At 34.5% G+C, this 22,921-nt stretch overlaps 2 protein-coding genes across 4 annotated transcripts; one reads left to right on the top strand and one right to left on the bottom strand.

Annotated features, from left to right (window-relative positions):
• The first annotated feature begins 6,637 nt into the window (after window positions 1-6,637).
• LOC137819773 (GDSL esterase/lipase WDL1-like) lies at window positions 6,638-9,897 on the top strand. Of its 3 annotated transcripts, none has more exons than XM_068623753.1 (6): window positions 6,638-6,881; window positions 7,624-7,701; window positions 8,299-8,439; window positions 8,568-8,644; window positions 9,172-9,321; window positions 9,415-9,897. In XM_068623753.1, the coding sequence occupies exons 1-6, from the start codon at window positions 6,771-6,773 to the stop codon at window positions 9,626-9,628; spliced, it is 771 nt and encodes a 256-aa protein (XP_068479854.1). In that variant the 5' UTR covers window positions 6,638-6,770; the 3' UTR covers window positions 9,629-9,897. The 3 variants fall into 3 exon arrangements, with proteins under 3 accessions (XP_068479854.1, XP_068479856.1, XP_068479855.1); XM_068623755.1 differs by having other exon boundaries at window positions 6,744-6,881; window positions 7,609-7,701; window positions 9,415-9,731; XM_068623754.1 differs by lacking the exon at window positions 7,624-7,701 and having other exon boundaries at window positions 6,745-6,881.
• A 772-nt stretch (window positions 9,898-10,669) lies between these two features.
• Window positions 10,670-16,359, bottom strand: LOC137819772 (LIMR family protein At5g01460). The gene is made up of 14 exons (XM_068623752.1): window positions 15,681-16,359; window positions 15,467-15,552; window positions 14,232-14,344; window positions 14,015-14,125; window positions 13,645-13,743; window positions 13,434-13,556; window positions 13,169-13,231; window positions 13,022-13,086; window positions 12,451-12,560; window positions 12,236-12,350; window positions 12,063-12,128; window positions 11,544-11,654; window positions 11,166-11,232; window positions 10,670-11,084 (listed from the first exon to the last, which is right to left on the bottom strand). Exons 1-14 carry the CDS (start codon window positions 16,028-16,030, stop codon window positions 11,037-11,039), a joined length of 1,527 nt encoding a protein of 508 aa, XP_068479853.1. The 5' UTR covers window positions 16,031-16,359; the 3' UTR covers window positions 10,670-11,036.
• Window positions 16,360-22,921: the final 6,562 nt, after the last annotated feature.

Here is a 22,921-nt window from a genome sequence, read left to right as displayed (position 1 = left end):
CAATTTTCCTTCATCAAAATGTGAAGAGTTACATTAATCAAACTCATTACAAACTAGGTTTTTTTTCTTTTCATCATTTCTGATTTACAAGTATTCTTTATGTCTTTTTTGAGGTGCTGATAAAAAAAGTCTTTTTTGAGAAACACCTAGTTTTTTCTTTTCATCATTTCTGATTTACAAGTATTCTTTATGTCTTTTTTGAGAAACACTATATATACAGGTGTACGAGCAAACGTTTGAAAGAGATTAGAGATTTTATTTAACTATCCTTTTGTAATGTTTAAATTGTATATTGAAAAATTACATGTTTTGTACAGATCTTTGTTTAGTTTGTTTAGGGTGTTAAGAACCAATTAATACATGGTTGTTCTATCTTAATCAATGGTTTTGAGTTTGAGTGGTTGTTTGACAATAATTCAATCACAAAAGGTACTATATATTGCTCAAGTAATTTGAATTTAAATGTACTAATTAGGTAATAACGTTATAGGAGTTACAATGAACATGTAGGCTACAGGCTGAGAGGTCTCTAGATTTATGCTATTTGAGACCAACCTTCTAAATATGGCACACGAAGACTAGGTCAAAGGTTGTCATTTTAGGTTGGAATAAAATATTCTTTTGTGAACATATAAATACCTACAACCTACCATGTCAACTTTGCTCGAACCAATTCTTGGGGCGAGCCCTTGCTCCTTGGCTTGTTCATGCAAGCTGTGCTACTGAATTCTTTTGAGAGTTCAACATGGCAGAGTTCGAGGAGAAAGTAAAGGTTACAGCGAAGAAGACCAAAATTGCAGCAAAGAAAGCCAAAAAGGCTATAGTCAAAGGTGGGAAGAAGGCTTATCGTGCGTGCAAGAATGGTTGGGCAAAGATAAAGCAAAGCATCAAGGATCACAACGAGAAGAAAAAGAGAATAGAATATTTAGGCGATCGTCGCCATTGATGATTGTTCTTCATCTCTGTTCATACTCTGGGGAAGTTAAGGTTGTCTCATCACCCTCTGAAGTGAACCTATTTAGTTTTATTGCTTCTTGTTGATAAAAAAAATACTTTGTGGAAACTAATGAATGACATTTACACCTTACGCAGCATGATTATTGGTTATTGTCTTTGTTGTCCTAATACAAGAATTGATTGGTTCAATGGGAAAGAAGCGTGTTGTTTTCTTCGTTATGTCTTTTTCTTGTTGCACCATTTCGTTTCAGGTTTTACTTCTCATGCAATACGTCTATCATATTATATATCGCATGCTTCTTCTAATTAAAATCATATATAAATTATATGTGTAACGCACAGTTTAGAAATTCAAACAATATAATAGGAATTCTACAACTTTAAAATTTGGATGTTATTAAATAGCAAATAAAAAGTATAAATTATTTTCTATCATCAACGCTTTTCTTGAATTTATGCATGAAGAAAAAAAAATTCAGAAAATAATAATATTCTATATTATACATGTTTCTTTGTTCCATATGTAATTTGTATTAGATTTTCTAACTTCTTTCAATACTTCAATTAATATTCAAGAGTTTTGTTATCAAATACATGAAATAAAATAAGAATATATATATATATATATATATATATATATATTTTATTGACTTTTGTAATAACTCACATGTAAACATGTTATATTTCGTGCGGCTTTCATTTCGCATGAATACAATTACTACGTAGAAGTATGAGAAAGATTGGTATAAAGAAAATTAACATGAACAAGGTTGGAGAGAAAGGAATCAATGTAAAGTATATATTCATGTTAAGATTTCATAATTATTTTGTATTTGTATAGGGTCTAAATAGTATTTACTACCGGTTTGAACAATTCCTTCTCTTTTCTCGGTCGCTCTTCCTTCTCGTACTCGTTCTCTGGTACTTAGTTGGGAGTAAACCTGCAAAAGGTTCTCCGAAGATCAAGTAAGTGCTCTATATTAGAATGAATGATATATTGATAAAAGCATACCTGACTCTTGTACAACAATGCTTATTTATAGTGCTAAGAGTGAGCTATTTCCTTTATGAGCCATATCTAATACATATCTTTAATAAAACAACATTACTTGAATTATCACATGTTTACGGATTTATAGCATATTACCTTATTTATCGTGTATCTCTTTATTATCTATTAATATAACCAATTTGTTCGGTAGATCGATTACTGATACCGAGTGATTTGGCTTACTCGACTTTGATCGATACACTTATCTCAAGCTCGAGGGAAAGCCATTCAGAAGAGCCTAGATGTGACTGTTGGGTGTCTCAAGGTAGGAAGTGATAGTTTTGAGCATGAAAGGTGTGTAGTGTCAGAGGTGATTGGATGTACGTCATTCAACACATCGTGCAAGTTTAACCTAATTTTTTATCTGAGAGATCTAATGATCCAACTGACTGTGTCGTTTCGTGTTCCAATTGTTTGAACTCGTTAGATTAAAGCGAATTCAATAATTGAGAACGAGACAATATTTTGTCTCTTTGTCATAGAAAATATATAAATAACAATTCATTTCAAACTTTTCTACATTTCGTTTACTTGCTCCGACTCCAAACACTAAGTGATTCCCCGAGTGTCGAGTTGTGACTAGGTGTTTTTCGCTTTCTTCTAAAGGTTAGTCATGTCTTCCTCTGAGTCTTTTCCTTCCTTTTGTTCTTCTATATAATCAGAAAGAACCCTTACCAATCATAATGAGGTTAGAGGGGATGTTGGGGGTTCTAGTCGGGCGGTCGACCTTGCTAGCCGATCGCATCAAACGCCTTACTTTGCACTTTAATTGGATTGTCGATTGTGCATTTTTCACTTTGTGTTTTTTCATAAGTATGAATTCTGACCAAATGTTTTTTCATAAGTACGATGGTCACTTTAATAAGTTGAATTCCAATTGCTTACTTAACCTTGCGTTTTTCTTGTTTGATGATCTAATCGTGTAGGTAGGAGTGGTTAAAAACCTTTTGGTAAGTTGTTGGGAGGAATTGTCGTTTAAGACAAAGCTTCCTTAATCGAAGTGGAGTAATATTTGGGCATCGGGAGGGATTGCCATTTTTAGGCAAAGTTTCCTTAACCAATGCATTCGGGAGGGAGCCATTTTTAGCCAACGCATTACGTGTGCGTTCGGGAGGGATTGCTAATTTTTAAGCAATGGCTTCCTCGACCGAATGATGTTCAGAATTTCGTCATAATTGAAAACTTCCTAGATATGTGGAAATCACAATGAGATGAGGGGGGGGGGGGTCCACTTTTTGGGGGTCATCCTTTATTTATAGAGTATTTTTGGATGATCTCCTCCCATTTATATTTTTTCACCAGAATAATATCACAACAAATTTAAATAATAACAATCATATCTTTAGAATAATATCACAACAGATTTAAATAATAACAATCATATCTTTTTATCTCTAGAATAATATCACAACAGATTTAAATAATAACAATCATTTTCCTGATTACTTCACATCATATTTATATTTGATTAAGATCATATCGGTCATATAATCAATATAACTCGAACGATACACAACCCCTAGCCTCGAGGGGAGCGAGCGAGGCAATGAGGCTTTAGTCAATGTTCACATGAAAAAAAAAACCCTTTGCATCAAAAGCAATTAATCCTTGTGTTGTGTACCGTCTAGATCTATAGTTTCGCCATACCGATCAATGTTCGGCCTTTTTCCAATTAGGAGGAAGTTAGTCATCCATGATTTCATCAGTAAAGAGATGTTCCTTAGGTTCTTTTTCCAGAATGAGAGTGCGTTCTAATTGATGGTGCCTAAAGTATTGATGAGTCTGAGTTTGGAGGATGGTAGTCTTCTCCTGATTTTGTGTATCCTTGGACTTTTTCGAGGAGGCTTGTCTTCCAGCCCTTGAGGCCCTGGTCCGGGTGGTGGTCTCCTGACTTTTGGGTTTGACCTTTGAGGCCTTGGTCCGGGTGCAATCCTGACTAGTTCTTGCTTCATTTGATCATTATGTTCTCAAAGGATTCGTATTTCCTCATCATTCTTCTAGCGGAGGGCTCGTATCTCCTCCTTGTTCTTCTGACGCATTTCTGCCATCTTTCTTTGTAAGGTTTGGAGCATAGCTACTAGCTCAGCCTCCGTCATTCTCTCATTTGTCGTCTACCCTGTCACCATTTGCTACTGAGTTTATCTTGGCCTCATGGTGGGCGCCAATTGTACATGTATAGGGCTTAGATAGTACTTGCTACCACCTTGAACAATTGCCTCTCGTCCCTCTGTTGCTTCTCCTTCTCCTTCCTTCTTGGTCTCGCTCTCTAGTACTCGGTTGTTCCTACTTCTCCTTCTTTCTCGTACTCGCTCTGTGGTACTCGGTCGGGAGTAAACCTACAAAAGGTTCTCCGACGATCAAGTAAGTGCTCTATATTAGAATGAATGATATATTGATAAAAACATACCTTATTCTTTTATAATAATGCCTATTTATAATGCTAATAGTGAGTTATTTTGTTTATGGGTCGTATCTAATACATATCTTTAATAAAACAACACTACCAGATTTATCACATGTTTACCGAATTTATAACATATTACTTAATTTATCGTGTATCTCTTTATTTTCTATTAATGTAACTAATTTGTCTCGCCAGTCGGTTACTCATATTGAGTGATGTGACTCACTTGACTCTAACCAGTACATATTTAAAGATCGAATCTAATTAGTGTTGGATAAACTAACTCTAATTTATCACTAATTTTTAAATTGGTTTTTTAATAAAGTCTCTCAGTGTTAGCTAAGCTTAGGGTAATGTTTTTATATTTAAAAATTCATTTAATTTAGCATTGGTAATTGATGTTAAATAAAATCTATTTTTAATATTAATTTAATTTCTATAAGTTTGGTTGACGCTACTGATGATAATTTATTTTAAAAGATCATAATTGACTATGTAAAAAAGGTAGAATGATTTGATTCTCCTACGATGTTCAACATCTTATTCATAAAGTGTAGTATACTCTAGATTGTTGGAGAAACAAACTAAAGAAAAATGTTGGTATTGAGTAAATATTTGGTATCGAAAGAAACACCTCGACTACCACAACCACCTCTATTCTTAGCCTATTCTGCAAATAAAATATATTGCAAATAGATAAGTCGTAATAAAAAAATCAGAGTGATCAATCAACATTTTAAATTTTAGCAATAATCAAAATTTTAACACATTACTTTTTAGAATTTAAATTTAAAATAATTTATAGAATTAAGTTGTTTTAGTTTATCTACGTGTTCAGAATTCACATTAATCTATTACCACAGGTTAATCCACGCAAGTTATTCAGAGTTAGTTATAAAATTATATAAAAGTCACTTTATAATAATGATACAACAGTGTACAAGTGTTCTTTGCCTGCGTGCAGTTTAATCGAAAACAGTGATGTTTTGACTTTAAAAAACTAGTATCTATAATCAAAATGAATATTTTAAATATATGATTCTAATATTTTTTTTAACATATAAATTAAATTCATAATAAACAATATAAATTATAGCATTCGATAATTTTAAACTATTAACAATTTAAAAATGTTAAATTTAATTTATTAATAAATATGGTGAGATTGTTGTTATTGATGTTTGATAGAAAAAAATAAACATGTAAGAAATCAAGTATTCAAACCCAGATCAAACGAATAGAGTAGTTTTGAAATGATTAAGAGAGATTTTTTTTTGGTAAAAGTAACATGTGAATACAATCTAAAAATATATCAAAAGCAGTATTAAAAATGTTTGGTCTTAGAATTTTAATTGAAAGAATAAAAAGAATCTAAGTCTCATCATCTGAATTATATACTTTAATAGTAAATATAAATAATTTAACAAAATTAAATGAAATAAATTTTTAATGAATTTCTACATTTGTATGAAAGGTATTTCACTTGAATTAGATATATAAAAACATAAGTTTTTCAGTTAATTAAAACTTTTCTAATTAACTCAAACGATAAAGATTCAGGTTAAAGATGACATATGTTATTAAATATTTTTTTTATGATGATAAAATATTGAATGTTATTTTTTATGTCTAATAATTTTTAAAGCTTTTTCGTCCTTTATAGTTATTCTATTTTAATCTTTTGCTAAATTGGTTTAGATTAACATAAAAGGTATTACGAACTGGAAATAAAATTTAGTAACATGTCAAAGAATTAAAACATATTTAAATTTATGTGTTATTATAAAAGTAAAATATTAATTTTCATTGGTAAACAAAAAGTACTTGAAATACCAATGTCTAAGTTATTTCATCCCATTTACGTGATTGATCAAAGCAAATTCTTCAAACAACTTCAAAATAGTTACCTCCACCTCATCCACTCTCAAAATTTTCAAAACTACCCAATTCTAGAATAGAATTCAAAATTCAAAATCTCATTTAAAAAAACAAATCCGAAATGTAAAAAATATGTTCTGGACAAATAAAATCTAGAAGTGGAAAAGAATTTTCAAAATTTAAAAATATATTAAAAAAAAATGTTTTAAAAGTATTTTTTAATTATAACTTAAATTCTAAACTCTAAAATCAAACTATCTTTTATTTAAAGGCATTTTTGTCATTTTACATGTAGATGGGGTTGATGAAATGCAAGAAGTAATTGCATTGATCAAAATTCCAAAAGCGACGTAACTTTCATATCGTTATCTACAGAACGTGTTCTGCCAATGAGAAGAGAAGGCAACAAGGCAAAGAAAGCAAATCCACCTCTATAAATATTGAAGTGTGAGTGTATTATTGAGATATATATTGTGAGAAATGGTAGGACCAGTGAGGCCTCAATTTGTGTTGTTTGGTTCATCCATAGTTGAGCTCAGTTATAGTTGTGAAGGTTGGGGAGCCACTCTTGCCAACTTGTATGCTCGCAAGGTACTTCATATTTCATCTTCTTCTTCTTCTTCAAACATCATGGTTTCATATAATGTTGTGTCTTTCTTTTTGCTTTTGGTGCATGCACTTTGATTTGCACAATCTTGGTCTTTCTGATTCAAGGTTACTCACTCACTTTTTTATTGTTGTGAATGATTCTCAAGAGGGTGAAGCTCTTTGTGCTTCGATTTTAATGACTCTTAATGATTATTTCTGTACAAATTTCTTTGAGTTTTTAATCTTTGGGAACAGGACTTCACCCAATAGAACAGTCCCTTTTGGGCCTGTTTACTACGTATTCTGATGCCATGAATGAATATATGGAAACTATGGCTGGTCGTTTTCTTGTGGAGAATCAAAAATAAGATGTCTATCATGGAGGAAAAAAGTGACTTAGAGGTGGTCCTGTTGCATGGTATTGGAAGAAATTAGTCTTCTCCATATAAGCACAGAGTGAAGAATTAGAATTGAAATTGTTACCATAACAAAAGTACTGATGTGACCAAAAAGAATATACAGAATCATTGTTGAGGGTGTCAACGCCACAGTTTGCACAACTTACATAGATATAATATAGATAATAGCTACCCTATGCTTGAAAGTGGTTTAAGAACAGATGCATTTAAAGTGTCTAAATATTCTGAAATATAACACTCAATTTACATTTGTACATAATTTTTGTGAGTGAAGAAGCATTAAGATGGAAAATGAGTTTAACTTATCACAGATTGACTTGACATAGGCAGATGTAATGTTGAGAGGATATTGTGGTTGGAATTCGAGGCGTGCTCTGCAGGCTCTGGATAAAATATTTCCCAAGGTATTGAGCATGTGTCTTAATTGCTGTGTTGATTCAAAATCTCACCTTTTCTTCAACTTCAATATATCATCCTTTCTTGACAAAATGATAAAATGTGGTTATTTTATTTGGAGTGCTTAGTAACTATGGAACCTCAGCTAGCTAGTTGACTAGCATTATCCAAAAGACCATATGAAGTCCTCAATTTGTCTTAGATCTGAACATCGATCTATTAAGAAAATTTATCTGAAATTCAAAAAGATCGAATGTATTATAGCAAACTTCATGTGGAAATTGCAGCATGCACACACAGACACTCATGTGGTGTTAATCTTTAGATTATTTTTGTACAATGTGATCACTTATTCTTATTAGAGATTCCACATCAATTAAAGATAAGGTCAATTTATAGTATAAAAGTAGGTGCAAACTTAACCTTGATATTGATTTGGTAAGATTGATTTAAACTTAAAATTCACTTCTTAAAATGGTATCAGAGTCATTTAAAATCTATTCTAACAAGAATTTGTTGAGTTTATCTTGCCACGTAAATCTCGACTAGGTTTAAAGTTCACTTGTAAAGGAAATCACTTTTTTGTTCTGTCATTTTCAACTCAGAATGCCAGTGATCAACCATCGTTGGTAATTGTGTACTTTGGTGGTAATGATTCTATGCATCCACACCCAACTGCCCATAGTCCTCATGTACCCCTCCAAGAATACATTGAAAATATGAGGAAGATTGCAATTCATCTAAAGGTAAACTTTTACTGAAGAACACAAGTTTCCTTTCTTTTCCCACACATCAGTTACTATTTATTTATTGGTATTGATAGTATTCTTTGCATCCACGTTTATTACTATGAAATTTTACCGATGGTTGTCAGAGCCTTTCAAAGAAGACTCGCTTAATATTTCTCAGTTCCCCTCCCATCAATGAGGTGCAAATGCATGAAATGCTCAGGTTCTCATTACAATTCATTTTGGTTATTCAGTATAATTTCACATTATCTCGAGGCTAAGATAGTGATGTAATGCTTGCATTTCTACTTTTTTATGACGCCTGTACTTTTCTTGACTGATAATGTATCTAAAAACTAAAATCATCATCATCATAATAGTTGAAGAACATGACTAAAATCGCACATCTATGATACCTCAGCGATCCAAATGGTGCAACTGAAAGCACGAAGTTCAGAATTACACTATTATGATACGTAGTAGACCAACTTATTTTTAAGTCAAACTTGTACCCTGGCCCAAAGATTGTTATAAATTGGTATTCAAACTTTAGACTAAGATTGAAAAATGGCATATCTGATATGTAAAAATTGGCATATTTGGCTTCATACCAACAATATCTGAATCAGTTATGCTGGCACATGATAAATTTAGAGGATGGAGGGCTCCAAAAGTTTTGACATTCTTGCTGCCTGATTTTATTGAAAATATAGTTTCTATCGTAAACATTAATGGTTGAACTTGAACCAGTGATCTGCTGGGTCCATTAAAAAGGACAAACGAATCTTGTCGAATATACTCAGAAGCATGTTTGGAGCTGTGCCGTGAGATGAATGTGAAAGCCATTGATCTCTGGTCTGCAGTCCAGCAAAGGCATGACTGGTCAGATGTTTGCTTCACGTGAGTATATATTCCAATTGCTCTCTCTCTTGTGTATATGATGGAAAAGTATAAATCTAGAAATGATTCATTTGATGAGGTGTTGTTTGATAGGGATGGAATTCATTTGTCACATGAGGGAAACAAAATAGTGGCAAAAGAGATACTGAAGGTCCTCAGAGAAGCAGATTGGGAACCTAGTCTGCATTGGAACTCAATGCCAACAGAGTTTGCAGAAGATTCACTTTATGATCCAAATGGTGTGGATGAGGAGAGTATTATAAATGTCTCTAACGGGAATTTCCAGGGAAACTCTCAATCAAAGTAGAATTATTCTGCATTTTTAAGCTACAGAAAAGCACATAATTTGAATCACAAAGTGGAATGGTTGTGTAGTTTATCGGTGCTTGAAGAAATATGGTGTTCTAAAAGCATATTGTAGCATGTTTAAAAACACTTCTAAAATAGAAACAAATCACATACGAAAAGAAACTATAACTATTAGCTTCTGAAAATCATATCCAACAAATGAAATTAAATACACTGTAATATGTCAATTATCATACAAGATCGCTGATAGCTAACGCTTTTTATACAGTACTGATCCCAGGCCATGCCTTATTTTTAATGGGCCATGTGAAGTTTAAAGAAAAGGCTGTGCAATTTGTGCACATGCATTAAGGATTGAAATGCATTGGTGGCACAAATAACTGCATTGAAATGCGTGCTATTTTTCTAATCTTGGCAAAATATTTATAAAAAAGGGCATTAATACATGTGTAAAATAATTTGCCAAAGTATATTTACCTATGAAGAACAAATAAAGGGCTACCAACAAAATTCAAATCATTGCCGTTTCGTCAACTTTCATGTTTAGATTATTTGTTTAGGTTTTTCTTAATCAAACTGATCGCGTCAACTTTTTGACAATTAATACGATTATTTTCACACACATGTAGCTCAAGATGCATATTTGATACACTTTTAAGTCCTGCAAGAAAGTTGTATTAATTTTTATTCAGGTAGTTAGCATAGAAGTGTCACTAAAGTATGTTTGGATTACATTTGGCATCATTTATTATTGTCTGTTTAAATGCATAAGCAGTTTCATTTATACATGTTAGCATCATAATTGCATTGTGTTTCTACATCTTTTTGTTTCGTCCCAAATCATGATATTTTTAGAATAAAACTAATACTTGTCTTGTCGGCCAAATCATAATTTGCAAACTATGTAATGATTTGCTGTCAGATTATTACATTCTTCAACAGATCCGTGAGTTCCTTTTCACAAAAACCCAACACCCTGTTATAGGAACAGGATACGTACGTCAGAGAAATATAAACAATAAAACGTTGACTGGTACAATTTGTTTTTGGGAACAGTTGCATTATACATTAAAGGGTTAGAGAAACCCAGTAGTCTCTTGTGCACATTGTATATTCAATTACATAGTCAGAAGAATGTGTTTGCACAGATCAAACCAAGGAATCATACATACAAGGGTAGGGAAAGAATCAAAGAGCTAAGTGGTATCACAAGCACCACCCAATGATAACATCTCAGGAAAATGATTCTATTCGGGATGCATATCAGCCAACTCTATAATCTTCAAGAAAAAACAAAACTAGGCCAATGCACATCCGAATAAAAGCCACTCCAAATGAGATTTTGCGATAAGAATACTCGATGGCTCCTTTTAGAAGACATTCTTCCATGCAATAAACCATTACCCTCACGTAGACAATTGGAACCTGCCACTGGGCTTCTTTCTTCTCCATCCCTGGCATTTCCAAATTCAAAACTCCTTCAGCAAAATCACGAACATACAAAAGAAAATAAAAAACTCCAGAGTAAAACTTACGAAGGCAGCATAATATACAAAAGTCAACCCAGCCAATGCAACAAAGGCAATCTGGAAGACGTTGTACCTGTGATATGAAAAATGCATGGGTTAATTAGGTATTAAAACCTCCTCTGTTAAATATCCCGGTTAATAGTAAAATATACTCCCTTAAGTACTCGCCCTTAGTTCTCATCTCATACTCAAGTCAATATGACCAGCTGATTTATTTTATGTTTTTCACATTTTGGGTGAATGAAAAGAGATTTAGGGGAGTTAAAAGGACAAGTTGGGACAATCCCATCACAAGGCCAAAATTTGCAATTTAACAAAACATTAGATTATGTTCTTCACCCAATCAGAGGATATAGGGAGAGAAAAATATCCAGCTTGACTCACTTGTACAAATATTTAATTCCACGAAGAGATTCGAAGGTGTGGCCGAATATTTCCTGTGCTGCAGTTGCTTGAGCATAGTAGGCAAACGCTGTGGAGCAGAACTGGATTACACTGAAAAGGTAAAAAACAAGTGAACTTTCAGCAATATTATCACAGCATGACATTGCCATGACAGCACAACAATTTTTCACAATGTAGAGAACCCTACTTGGTACTCTGTCCATAAATAACTTCCTTAAACACTTAATAACTGACACAACTGAGAAAAATTCCCTGCTCCTGAACTTCTGAACAGAAAAATCAAAGCCAGAAAGTAAGACCATTTTCAACTACGCACTCTTTTTAAACTATCCCTTCCTACCATATGTAACCAAAGAAGAATGAAAATCATTGTTTTAAAAATTTATCACGGTAAATAAAACTTAACACAAATGTTGAATCACTGCATCCACCATAACAAAAAGTAAACTTCTATACATAATATACATTTGAAAATGCATCCTACAGTTATATACTGACCTCATGGAAGAAAGAAGAATAAGCCCCACATTGAACAGAAAAGAGTTCATGAGAGTAGCTCCCCACCTGCCATAGACAAGTTCACGTAGTGAGTAATCAACAAGTCCCAGTATGTGACTAATACAATTTAAAAGCAATGTGAAATGATATTATAGACTGCAAAGTTTAATTACTTCATTGGATGTATAGTAATGAAAACTAGTCTCAGCCCAACCACCATGGCTCCAGCAATCACAGCAAGGAGAAGGTAGAAGCAGAAAAATGCAAATGCAGCTGTACCTAGAAGACCTGATGAAAGCAGACATCATGAAAAATAACAGAATGAAAATTGGAAGATAAAGTATCTAAACTCTATATGGTAATGAAATATAAAGGTATTCCAACATACCCCAGATATCATCCAGCTTGATAAAAACCACATTCAAGAAAGGAGAAAGAGGAGGATCAACTAATAGATAGATAATTATATGAGCAACCCATGCCACAGAAACGATTAACCTGGCACAATTTTCAAAACTTATGTTAGATACTATATAGGAGTCATAAAACATCTTATAGATTAAGCAATGCTCATTACAGTGACATACCAAGAGTAATAACATCCCAGCAATAGTTATGCAGCAGTATTCGCTGTCTCATCAAAGGGGTGCCTACTGCCACTCTTATATGTCTATTACCACTTCAATTCAACTAATTGTCTATTTTCTCTAAAATATCATTATTTCTCTTAGCTAAATTAATTATCCTATAACCACATCTAATTTTACTTAAGCTCTTTATCAGTGATTTCCTTCATTAATTTAAATTCTATAAAAATTTAATGATGAAAATAAACCATTAACTCTATTTATCTCTCCATCTATATGAAATTATCAGGAGAGAACCTTCTGAAAATTATCACACAGACAGTTTAGTGTATCTAGCATTCCAAGTAACTCAAACGTTATATCATTGCTTACCCTAAAACTCCCAAAACAAGTTTAGCCAGATACCCGAGAACTGTTAGTGCCCATGTTGTCTCAGCCTGCATTCATACAGGAACAGTAAGTGGGAGAACCATAGCACATTGTTTATGCCTAGAAGTCCAGTATGTACAAGGAACTTACCTTTTCTCCTTGTGGGTACATCTCTTCAAGAAGCTTGACATCTTCTTCTAATTGAAGCAACTCCTGGCAAATTAAGCAAGATAGGTAAGTTAAAAAAACATAACCCCTACAACTTTGAGCCACAACTGTAGACAACTTTGAGCCACAACTAGAACATGCCACATCATATTAATATATACCAGTCCATGTGAACAATGGTACACATAAAATACTTCACACAATGTTGGAAATATTAAGTACCATTAGATCACCAATATCTGTTTACCTTTTCCACAGATTTCACATTTTTACGAAATTTCCTGCCCTTTGAAGCACTTTTTTCTTCCTGATGAAGTGACTCAGCTGCTTTCTTCAGATCTTTTGCTTTTTTTCCCAGTTCAGTAGCTTCCTACAACCATAAACAACAAACAACAACATAAATATAGTACAGCACAGCACATTCAATCAACATTTAGTGTTCTAAAAGAATATAGCACCTTGATATATTGTGAACGAGTGATAACAGCCTTTGGACGCCGAATGAATGAAAATATAAGTCCCAATGGAAGACAAGCAATACCAACACCACCAAATATCTGGATTGAATGGTGGGAAAACAATTGTTAATATCGGTAATATGAAAAAAAAATTTACTTGTGACCTTGAATGGAAAAGGCTACTAAAATTATTATAAGCAATTGCTTCTGCTTGTATGCAATTTATGGTATCAGTCCACACATACACATTTTGACAAGAAAAAAAGGATAATTGAAAGAATGTACTATCATTTGAAAAGCAAAAAAGATATATCTTGCTCATTAATCTATAAACTACCTAGGTAGCATATGAGATTGTGAATTAACTTACAGCAAAAAGCACAGATCCAACTATAGTGGCAAGAGCAACAACATATTCTGGAAAGGTAGTACGCATGGTCCACGTTTTCTCTGATGCAGGACTGGAAGTGTATGCAGAACACTGTTTTTAGGACCAAGGAGAAAATCAGAATGAGAAAAGGCAAAAAAATACTTGTAAGAGCAAAAATATATTGACTTTTGGTGAGAAAGAGAGAGAAACAACAGACCTGATGTGTGTTTCCAATACATTGTTGACCACTGTTGAATTCCCATGTGCTAGGAAATGAGCTTGTGGAAGAAGAGAGATGTCTAACAGTAAAGTCCACCTTCCCAATAATTCCTAATACATCAGTCAGACACATGTCAATATTGATATGAAGCATAAGTGTGGATTTGAAATGTTCACTAAATTGTGGGTTTTCAAAAATGAACAAACAGATTTTGAGGATCATGAATTATCTAATATGCATAACACACCTTCATGAAAGAGCCCTTTGGGCTTGAAACACAGAAACTCGAACTAATGTTAAGGGGTTGGAATTTTATTTAATTATGATTTATTAAGAATGGAGGCAGCTAGAATCAAATTCCTCCCCTTTTATTGTGTGTACGGCTACACGTCTATAACTCACATCAAATTCATATATGACAGAAGCTACTTAACATATCATTTGATGTGAATTTTCAGTGCTTCAACACAGAAACCCAACCCAACCTTAATCCTTAATCAACAACAAACAACTTTCCTTACCGAATAATCCTTAAATTAAACATGGCTTTATATAGCAAAGGAACTTCACCAATTGATATCTTTCGGTAATCTCAACCCCCAGCCCCGCGAAGAACAAAGTAATAAACAGCACGAAAAACCATTTGTCTTTTCCTTAATGTAGGAGTTATAAAATTTACAAGATGGACACACAGTATATAGCTTCACAACCAAAGCAGCACCACCACAACCAATGGATTCCTATGGCTACCAATGAGTGATCACCAGCATGAAACAAACAAAATCCACTCACATTTACACAGATCAACTCTGCCAATTCCACTCTCAACTTCAAAATCTTCATCCCACTGCTCACGCCCATTTAACCATCCAGAAAAACATAGAAAATAATCTATAGACACCAACAGTAAATAAATGTAAGTATGATAGGGCATACGATAAGGCACGACACAAAAACATAGACAGAAATAATAGGCATTGACAAGATGTATGATGTATATATGATATATCATCACTCAAACAACATTTCCATTCACTATCACATAACTCTCAACAAACCAAACAACACAAACCCACCCACCCACCCACCCACCCAATACTAGCTACCAAATCCAAACGCTAAAACATCAAATCACACAGGGAATTACCATGTTACCCCTACCTCGCACAAAACAGATTCAACAAAAAAGGTACAACTGAAATAAAACAACCAACAAAACCATGAAAACATACCATACAGAATCCCCAAAACAAGAGCGCACACAATCGCAGTTGTCACCATCCAACACAACGCGCTCTTAATCCGCTTCCCAACACTCCTGCACACAACACAAACAAAACGCATTGCGATTCCTCAAATCAAACACATTTTTAATTTTTTTTCAACAAATCACGAAAAGTTTAAAACTTTAAAATTTGAATTAGATTAAAAGCACGACGTACTTACTTGTCCTGGTCTCCTTCGTAGTAGAACATGGCAAAGGGGATGACGAAGAAGACGAGGAGCGCGTCGAGGATGTACACCGCGAGCCAGAGGTCCTTCATGGGGAGCGTGAGGTTGCACGCGCCATTGTAGATCGCGTGCCGACAGGCCTGGCGATTGGCAACGTCGGCGGGAAGCATGAGGATGGAGATGGCGGAGACGGAGAGACCCAAAACGACGACGAATTTGGGGAAGTAGGCCTGGTTAACATCATCAGGATGCTGGTAATTGACGAGGAGGTACACGTTAACAAGGAACACGATAACGCACACCACGATCGCCACAATCACCAGCGCCAGGTTGAAGTCTCCCATCCTCGCTGAACGCGATTTGGGAGTTAGGGTTAGGGCTTAATCGGATCTGAAGGGAAATTGGGAATGAAGGAAGGTTTTGGTTACTTGGTTCCGTTGGGGTTGGAACTAAGCAAATACTGTTTTGCCCCTATAGAGAGGAATGGTAGGAAGAGGGTAAGGGTCTTGGAGTAATTTCATGTCTGTTGGTTGGATTGAGAAGAGACAGTTTCGGAAGTTCAAACCAGGCTGTACTAGCGAGTCCAGGTAGGTTGTCATCGAAATACTATGCGCCATTTGGCAGTAACATTTTTGTTCTTTTTTAGGTAATGTTTTTTTGTTCTTTTTTAGATTGTTTGGTTGGATAAATTCTGGTATAAATGTAAAATTCCCAATGTAACTTTTAAAAGTAATTTAATTTAATTTACAAAGAATATAATTTTTTTTTTTTTTTTTATAATTTTATTGTTTTTATGAATAATTAATTGCAAAATAGAAAAATAATATAATTTAAAATATATATAATTTTTGTAAAAATATTATTAAAAAATATATAATAATCAATTTTAAAAAAATGTTTAATTATTTCTAAATAAAAAGTATTTAATTACTTACTTTATTAAATGATAAAAATAAAATATTTTTTATTTGTTAAAATTTAAAATTACTCAATTAAAAGATAATACTAAAATATCTTGTGAGACAGATTTGAGACTAAAATCTCAGTCAAAACTCAATATACACAATGACGAATGTTTGGTAAAAATTTCACACCAAAAGACCCAAGGAACAAGGCGTAGTAAGTCTGATTGAAAGTGAACAAAACTGGTTTTTCGAAAACAAAACGTCTTGGTTATTCTTCCCTATAACTCCTTTTTGTGATTTGTTTATGTACGTGTCTCCTTAGTTTGATACAAAGAACATATGAAAGTACTCGTGTGAATATGTTTGGAATTTTTCAATGCTAAATGGACCCAAAATGAAATTGTAGAAAGTAGGGAAAAATCACAAATTTTAATAGAGGATAGCATTGGTTTGCACAACTTTTCGAAAAATTTCTCTCGAAATAATTTTTAATTGAAATTCAACGTAAGAATCAAAACTAAATTTGGGACAAAACGCAACAAATTTCAGGTCAAACGGATGAGTATTCACCTAGGAAAAAAATCAAACAGTTTCACACACAAACGAACCTTTCTTTCAGCGCTGACAGTGATGAATAAAACATTTATTGCAAATCTTGTGGGACGAATTTGAGGCTCAAATCTCAGCCAAAACTAAATACACAAAAGAACACATATCTGGTAAAAATTCACAACAAAAGACCCAAGGAAAAGGGCGTAGTAAGTCTTAGACCGAGATTTAAAAAAACTAGTTTTTTGAAAAGAAAACGTCTTGTCTTTTCTTCTCCGTATCTTATTTTTGTGATTCGTTTATGAACGTGGCTCCTTACCTGGGTGCAAACAACATATGAAAGTACTTGTGTGAATTTTTTCAATGCAATACAGACCTAAAATAAAATTGCAAAAAGTAGGGCAAAATTTCACAAGTTTTGGTAGAGGATGGCCTTAGTTTGCACAAAATTTCTAAAAAATTCTCCCGAAATAGTTTTTTCCTGAAATTACACGTAAGAATCTCGACTGAATTTGGGACAAAACGCGATAAATTTCAGGTCACCTAGGAAAAAAATCAAACAGTTTCACACACAAACGAACCTTCCTTTCAGCCCTGACAGTGATGAATAAAAAATTTATTTCAAATCTTGTGGGACGAATTTTGGGGCTCAAATGTCAGCCAAAACTCAATAGATACAATGACGAATGCTTGATAAAAATGTCAGACCAAAATACCAAAGGAGCAGGGCGTAGTAAGTCCCAGACCGAGCATGAACAAAACTGGTTTTCCGAAAACAAAACGTCCTGCCTTTTCTTCCCCGTATCTTCATTTTGTGATTTGTTTATGGACGTGACGCCTTACCTGGGTGCAAACAACATACGAAAGTACTTGTGTGATTTTTTCAACGCAATACGGACCCAAAATAAAATTGCAGAAAGTAAGGTGAAATTTGACAAGTTTTGGTAGAGGATAGCCTTGGTTTAGACAAAATTTCTGAAAAATTTTCCCGAAATAGTTTTTTCTTGAAATTCCACGTAAGAAACTCCAATCCATTTGAGACAAAACGCGACAAATTTTAGGTCAAACGAATGAGTATTCACCCACGAAAAAAATCAAACAGTTTCACACAGAAACGAACCTTCCTTTCAGCCCTGACAGTGATCAATAAAAAGTTTATTGCGAGTCTTGTGGGATGAATCTAGGGCTCAAATCTCAGCCAAAACTAAATAGACACAGTGACAACGACTGGTAAAAATTTCAGACCAAAACACCCAAGGAGTAAGGCGTAGTAAGTCCCAGACCGAGAGTGAACAAAACTTGTTTTCCGAAAACAAAACGTCCTGCCTTTTCTTCCCCGTATCTTCTTTTTGTGATTCGTTTATGGACGTGTCTCCTTACCTGGGTGCAAACAACATGTGAAAGTACTTGTGTGAATTTTTTTCAGCGCAATACGGACGCAATTTAAAAATTGCATAAAGTAGGGCGAAATGTCACAAGTTTTGGTAAAGGATAGCCTTAGTTTGCTCGAAAATTTCTGAAAAATTTTCCCGAAATAGTTTTTTCCTGAAATTCCACGTAAGAATCTCCACTGAATTCGGGACAAAACGCCACAAATTTCAGGTCAAACGGATGATTATTCACCCACAAAAAAAATCAAACAGTTTCACACACAAACGAACCTTCCTTTCAGCCCTAGCAGTGATCAATAAAACATTTATTGTCAATCTTGTAGGACGAATATGGGGCTCAAATCTCAGCCAAAACTCAATAGACACAGTGACGAACGTCTGGTAAAATTTAAGACCAAAACACCCAAGGAGTAAGGCTTAGTAAGTCCCAGACCGAGAGCGAACAAAGCTGGTTTTTGGAAAACAAAACGTCCTGGGTTTTCTACCCCATATCATCTTTTTGTGATTCGTTTATGGACGTGCCTCCTTACCTTAGTGCAAACAACATGTGAAATTAATTGTGTGAATTTTTTTAGCGCAATACGGATGCAGAATAAAAATATCATAAAGTAGGGCGAAACTTCACAAATTTTTGTATGTAACCTTGGTTTGCGCAAAAATTTCTGAAAAATTCTCACGAAATAGTTTTTTCCTGAAATTCCACGTAAGAATCTCCACTGAATTCGGGACAAAACGCGACAAATTTCAGGTCAAATGGATGAGTATTCACCCACACAAAAAATCAAACAGTTTCACACACAAACGAACCTTCCTTTCAGACCTAGCAGTGATCAATAAAACATTTATTGTCAGTCTTGTATGACGAATCTGGAGCTCAAATCTCAGCCAAAAACTCAATAGACACAGTGACGAACGTCTGGTAAAATTTCAGTCCAAAACACCCAAGGAGTAAGGCTTAGTAAGTCCCAGACCGAGAGTGAACAAAACTGGTTTACCGAAAACAAAACGTCCTGGGTTTTCTACCCCGTATCTTCTTTTTGTGATTCGTTTATGGACGTGCCTCCTTACCTTAGTGCAAACAACATGTGAAAGTATTTGTGTGAATTTTTTCAGCGCAATACGGACGCAGAATAAAAATTGCATAAAGTAGGGTCGAATTTCACAAATTTTGGTATATAGCCTTGGTTTGCGCGAAAATTTCTGAAAAAATCTCCCGAAATAGTTTTTTCCTGAAATTCCACATAAGAATCTCCACTGAATTCGATACAAAATGCGACAATATTTAGGTCAAACGGATGAGTATTCACATACGAAAAAAATCAAACAATTTCACACACAAACAAACCTTCCTTTCAGCCCTGACAGTGATCAATAAAACGTTTATTGCCAGTCTTGTGGGGCGAATCTAGGGCTCCAATCTCAGCCAATACTAAATAGACACAGTGACGAACGTCTGGGAAAAATTTCAGACCAAAACACCCAAGGAGTAAGGTGTAGTAAGTCCCAGACCGAGAGTAAACAAAACTGTTTTTCCGAAAACAAAACGTCCTGACTTTTCTTCCCCGTATCTTCTTTTTTTGAGTCGTTTATGGACGTGCCTGCTTACCTGGGTGCAAACAACATGTGAAAGTACTTGTGTGAATTATTTCAGCGCAATACGGATGCAAAATAAAAATTGCATAAAGTAGAGCGAAATTTCACAAGTTTTGGTAGAGGATAGCCTTGGTTTGTGCGAAAAATTCTGAAAAATTCTTCCGAAATACTTTTTTTACTGAAATTCCACGTAAGAATATCCTCTGAATTCAGGACAAAAAACGAAAAATTTTAGGTCAAACAGATGAGTATTCACCCACGAAAAAAATCAAACAGTTCACACACAAACGAACATTCTTTTCAGCTCTGGCAGTGATCAATAAAAAGTTTATTGCCAGTCTTGTGGGATAACTCTGGAGCTCAAATCTCAGCCAAAACTCAATAGACATAGTGACGAACATCTGGTAAAAATTTCAAACCAAAACACCCAAGGAGTAAGGCGTAGTAAGTCCTAGACCGAGAGTGAACAAAACTGGTTTTCCAAAAACAAAACGTCCTGGCTTTTTTTCCCTGTATTTTCTTTTTTTGATTCGTTTATGGACGTGTCTCCTTACCTGGGTGCAAACAACATGTGAAAATACTTGTGTGAAATTTTCAGCGCAATACGGACGCAAAATAAAAATTGCATAAAGTAGGGCGAAATTTCACAAGTTTTGGTAGAGGATAGTTTTGGTTTGCAAGAAATCTTCTGAAAAATTCTCATGAAATAGTTTTTTCCTAAAATTCCACGTAAGAATCTCCACTGAATTTGAGAAAAAACGCGATAAATTTCAGGTCAAGCGGATGAGTATTCACCCACGAAAAAAATCAAACAGTTTCACACAGAAACAAACCATCCTTTCAGCTCTGACAGTGATTAATAAAACGTTTATTACCAGTCTTGTGTGACGAATCTAGGGCTCAAATCTTAGCCAAAACTCAGTACACACATTCGTCACTGTGTCTATTGAGTTTTGCTGAGATTTGAGCGCCAGATTCGTCCCACAAGGTTGGCAATAAAATTTTTATTGATCATTGCCAGGGGTGAAAGGAAGGTTCGTTTGTGTGTGAAACTGTTAGATTTTTTCGTGGGTGAATTCTCATTCATTAGATCTGACATTTGTCGCGTTTTTTCACGAATTCCGTGGAGATTCTTACGTGTAATTTCAGGAAAAAACTAGTTCGGGAGAATTTTTCAAAAATTTTCGTGCAAACCAAGGCTATCCTCTACCAAAACTTGTGAAATTTCGCCCTACTTTCTGCAATTTTTATTTTGCGTCTATATTGCGCTGAAAAAATTCAGACAAGTAGTTTCATATGTTGTTTGCACCAAGGTAAGGACGCACGTCCATAAACAAATAAAAAAAAGAAGATACGAAAAAGAAAATCCAGGACGTTTTGTTTTTGGAAAACCAGTTTTGTTCACTCTCGGTCTGGGACTTACTACGCCTTACTCCTTGAGTCTTTTTGTCTGAGATTTTCACCAGACGTTCGTCGTTGTGTGTATTGAGTTTTGACTGAGATTTGAACGCCAGATTCGTCCCATAAGATTGGCAATAAACTTTTTATTGATCACTGCCAGGGATGAAGGGAAGGTTCGTTTGTGTGTGAAACTGTTTTATTTTTTTCGTGTGTGAATACTCATTCGTTTGACCTGAAATTTGTCGCGTTTTGTCTCGAATTCAGTGGAGATTCTAACGTGGAATTTCAGGAAAAAACTATTTCAGGAGAATTTTTCAGAAATTTTCGAGCAAACCAAGCCTATCCTTTATAAAAACTTGTGAAATTTCCCCCACTTTCTGAAATTTTTATTCCGCGTTCGTATTGCGCTGAAAAAATTCACACAAGTACTTTCATATGTTGTTTTCACCCAGTTAAGGAGACACGTCCATAAACAAATCACAAAAAGAAGATACGGGAAAGAAAAGTCATGAGGTTTTGTTTTCGGAAAAACAAATTTGTTCACTCTCGGTCTGGGATTTACTACGCCTTACTCCATGGGTGTTTTGGTCTGAAATTTTTGCCAGACTTTCTTCACTGTGTCTATTGAGTTTTGGATGAGATTTGAGCACCAGATTTGTCCCACAAGACTACCAATAAACTTTTTATTGGTCACTGCCAGGGCTGAAAGGCAAGTTCGTTTGTGTGTGAAATTGTTTGATTTTTTTCGTGGGTGAATACTCATTCGTTTGACCTAAAATTTATCACGATTTGTCCCGAATTTAGTGTTGATTCTTACGTGTAATTTCAGGAAAAAACTAATTTGGGAGAATTTTTCAAAATTTTTTGCGTAAACCAATGCTATCCTTTACCAAAATCTGTGAAATTTCGCCCTACTTTATGAAATTTTTATTCTGCGTCCGTATTGCGTTGAAAAAATTCACACAAGTAATTTCATATGTTGTTTGCACCAGGTAAGGAGGCATGTCCATAAACGAATCCAAAAAAGTAGATACGGGGAAGAAAAGCTAGGACGTTTTGTTTTCGGAAAACAAGTTTTGTTCACTCTCGGTATGGGACTTACTATGTCTTACTCCTTGGGTGTTTTGGTCAGAAATTTTTACCGAACGTTCGTCACTATGTCTACTGTGTTTTGGCTGAGATTTTAGCCCCAGATTTCACCCACAAGACTGGAAATAAACTTTTTATTGGTCATTGCCATGACTGAAAGGAAGGTTCGTTTGTGTGTGTAACTGTTTGATTTTTTTCGTGGGTGAATACTCATTCGTTTGACCTAAAATTTGTCGGGTTTTGTCCCGAATTCAGTGGAGATTCTTACGTGGAATTTCAAGAAAAAACTATTTGTTGAACCAAGAGG

This window comes from Phaseolus vulgaris, chromosome 10 (assembly GCF_000499845.2).
Source record: "Phaseolus vulgaris cultivar G19833 chromosome 10, P. vulgaris v2.0, whole genome shotgun sequence".
Lineage (NCBI taxonomy): Eukaryota > Viridiplantae > Streptophyta > Magnoliopsida > Fabales > Fabaceae > Phaseolus > Phaseolus vulgaris.
The sequence above is the reverse complement of the archived record's forward strand: the minus strand, read 5'-3'. Positions and strand labels throughout refer to the sequence as shown.

Coding starts and splice junctions, on each gene's coding strand:
- LOC137819772 (XM_068623752.1), bottom strand. CDS start 16,030: ATGGGAGACTTCAACCTGGCGCTGGTGATTGTGGCGATCGTGGTGTGC. Junction 13,232..13,433: donor ATGTGAAATCTGTGGAAAAG/GTAAACAGATAT, acceptor TTAATTTGCCAG/GAGTTGCTTCAATTAGAAGA. Junction 12,561..13,021: donor CTTGTTTTGGGAGTTTTAGG/GTAAGCAATGAT, acceptor AAATTGTGCCAG/GTTAATCGTTTCTGTGGCAT.
- LOC137819773 (XM_068623753.1), top strand. CDS start 6,771: ATGGTAGGACCAGTGAGGCCTCAATTTGTGTTGTTTGGTTCATCCATA. Junction 8,645..9,171: donor CAAATGCATGAAATGCTCAG/GTTCTCATTACA, acceptor AACTTGAACCAG/TGATCTGCTGGGTCCATTAA. Junction 9,322..9,414: donor TGGTCAGATGTTTGCTTCAC/GTGAGTATATAT, acceptor GTTGTTTGATAG/GGATGGAATTCATTTGTCAC.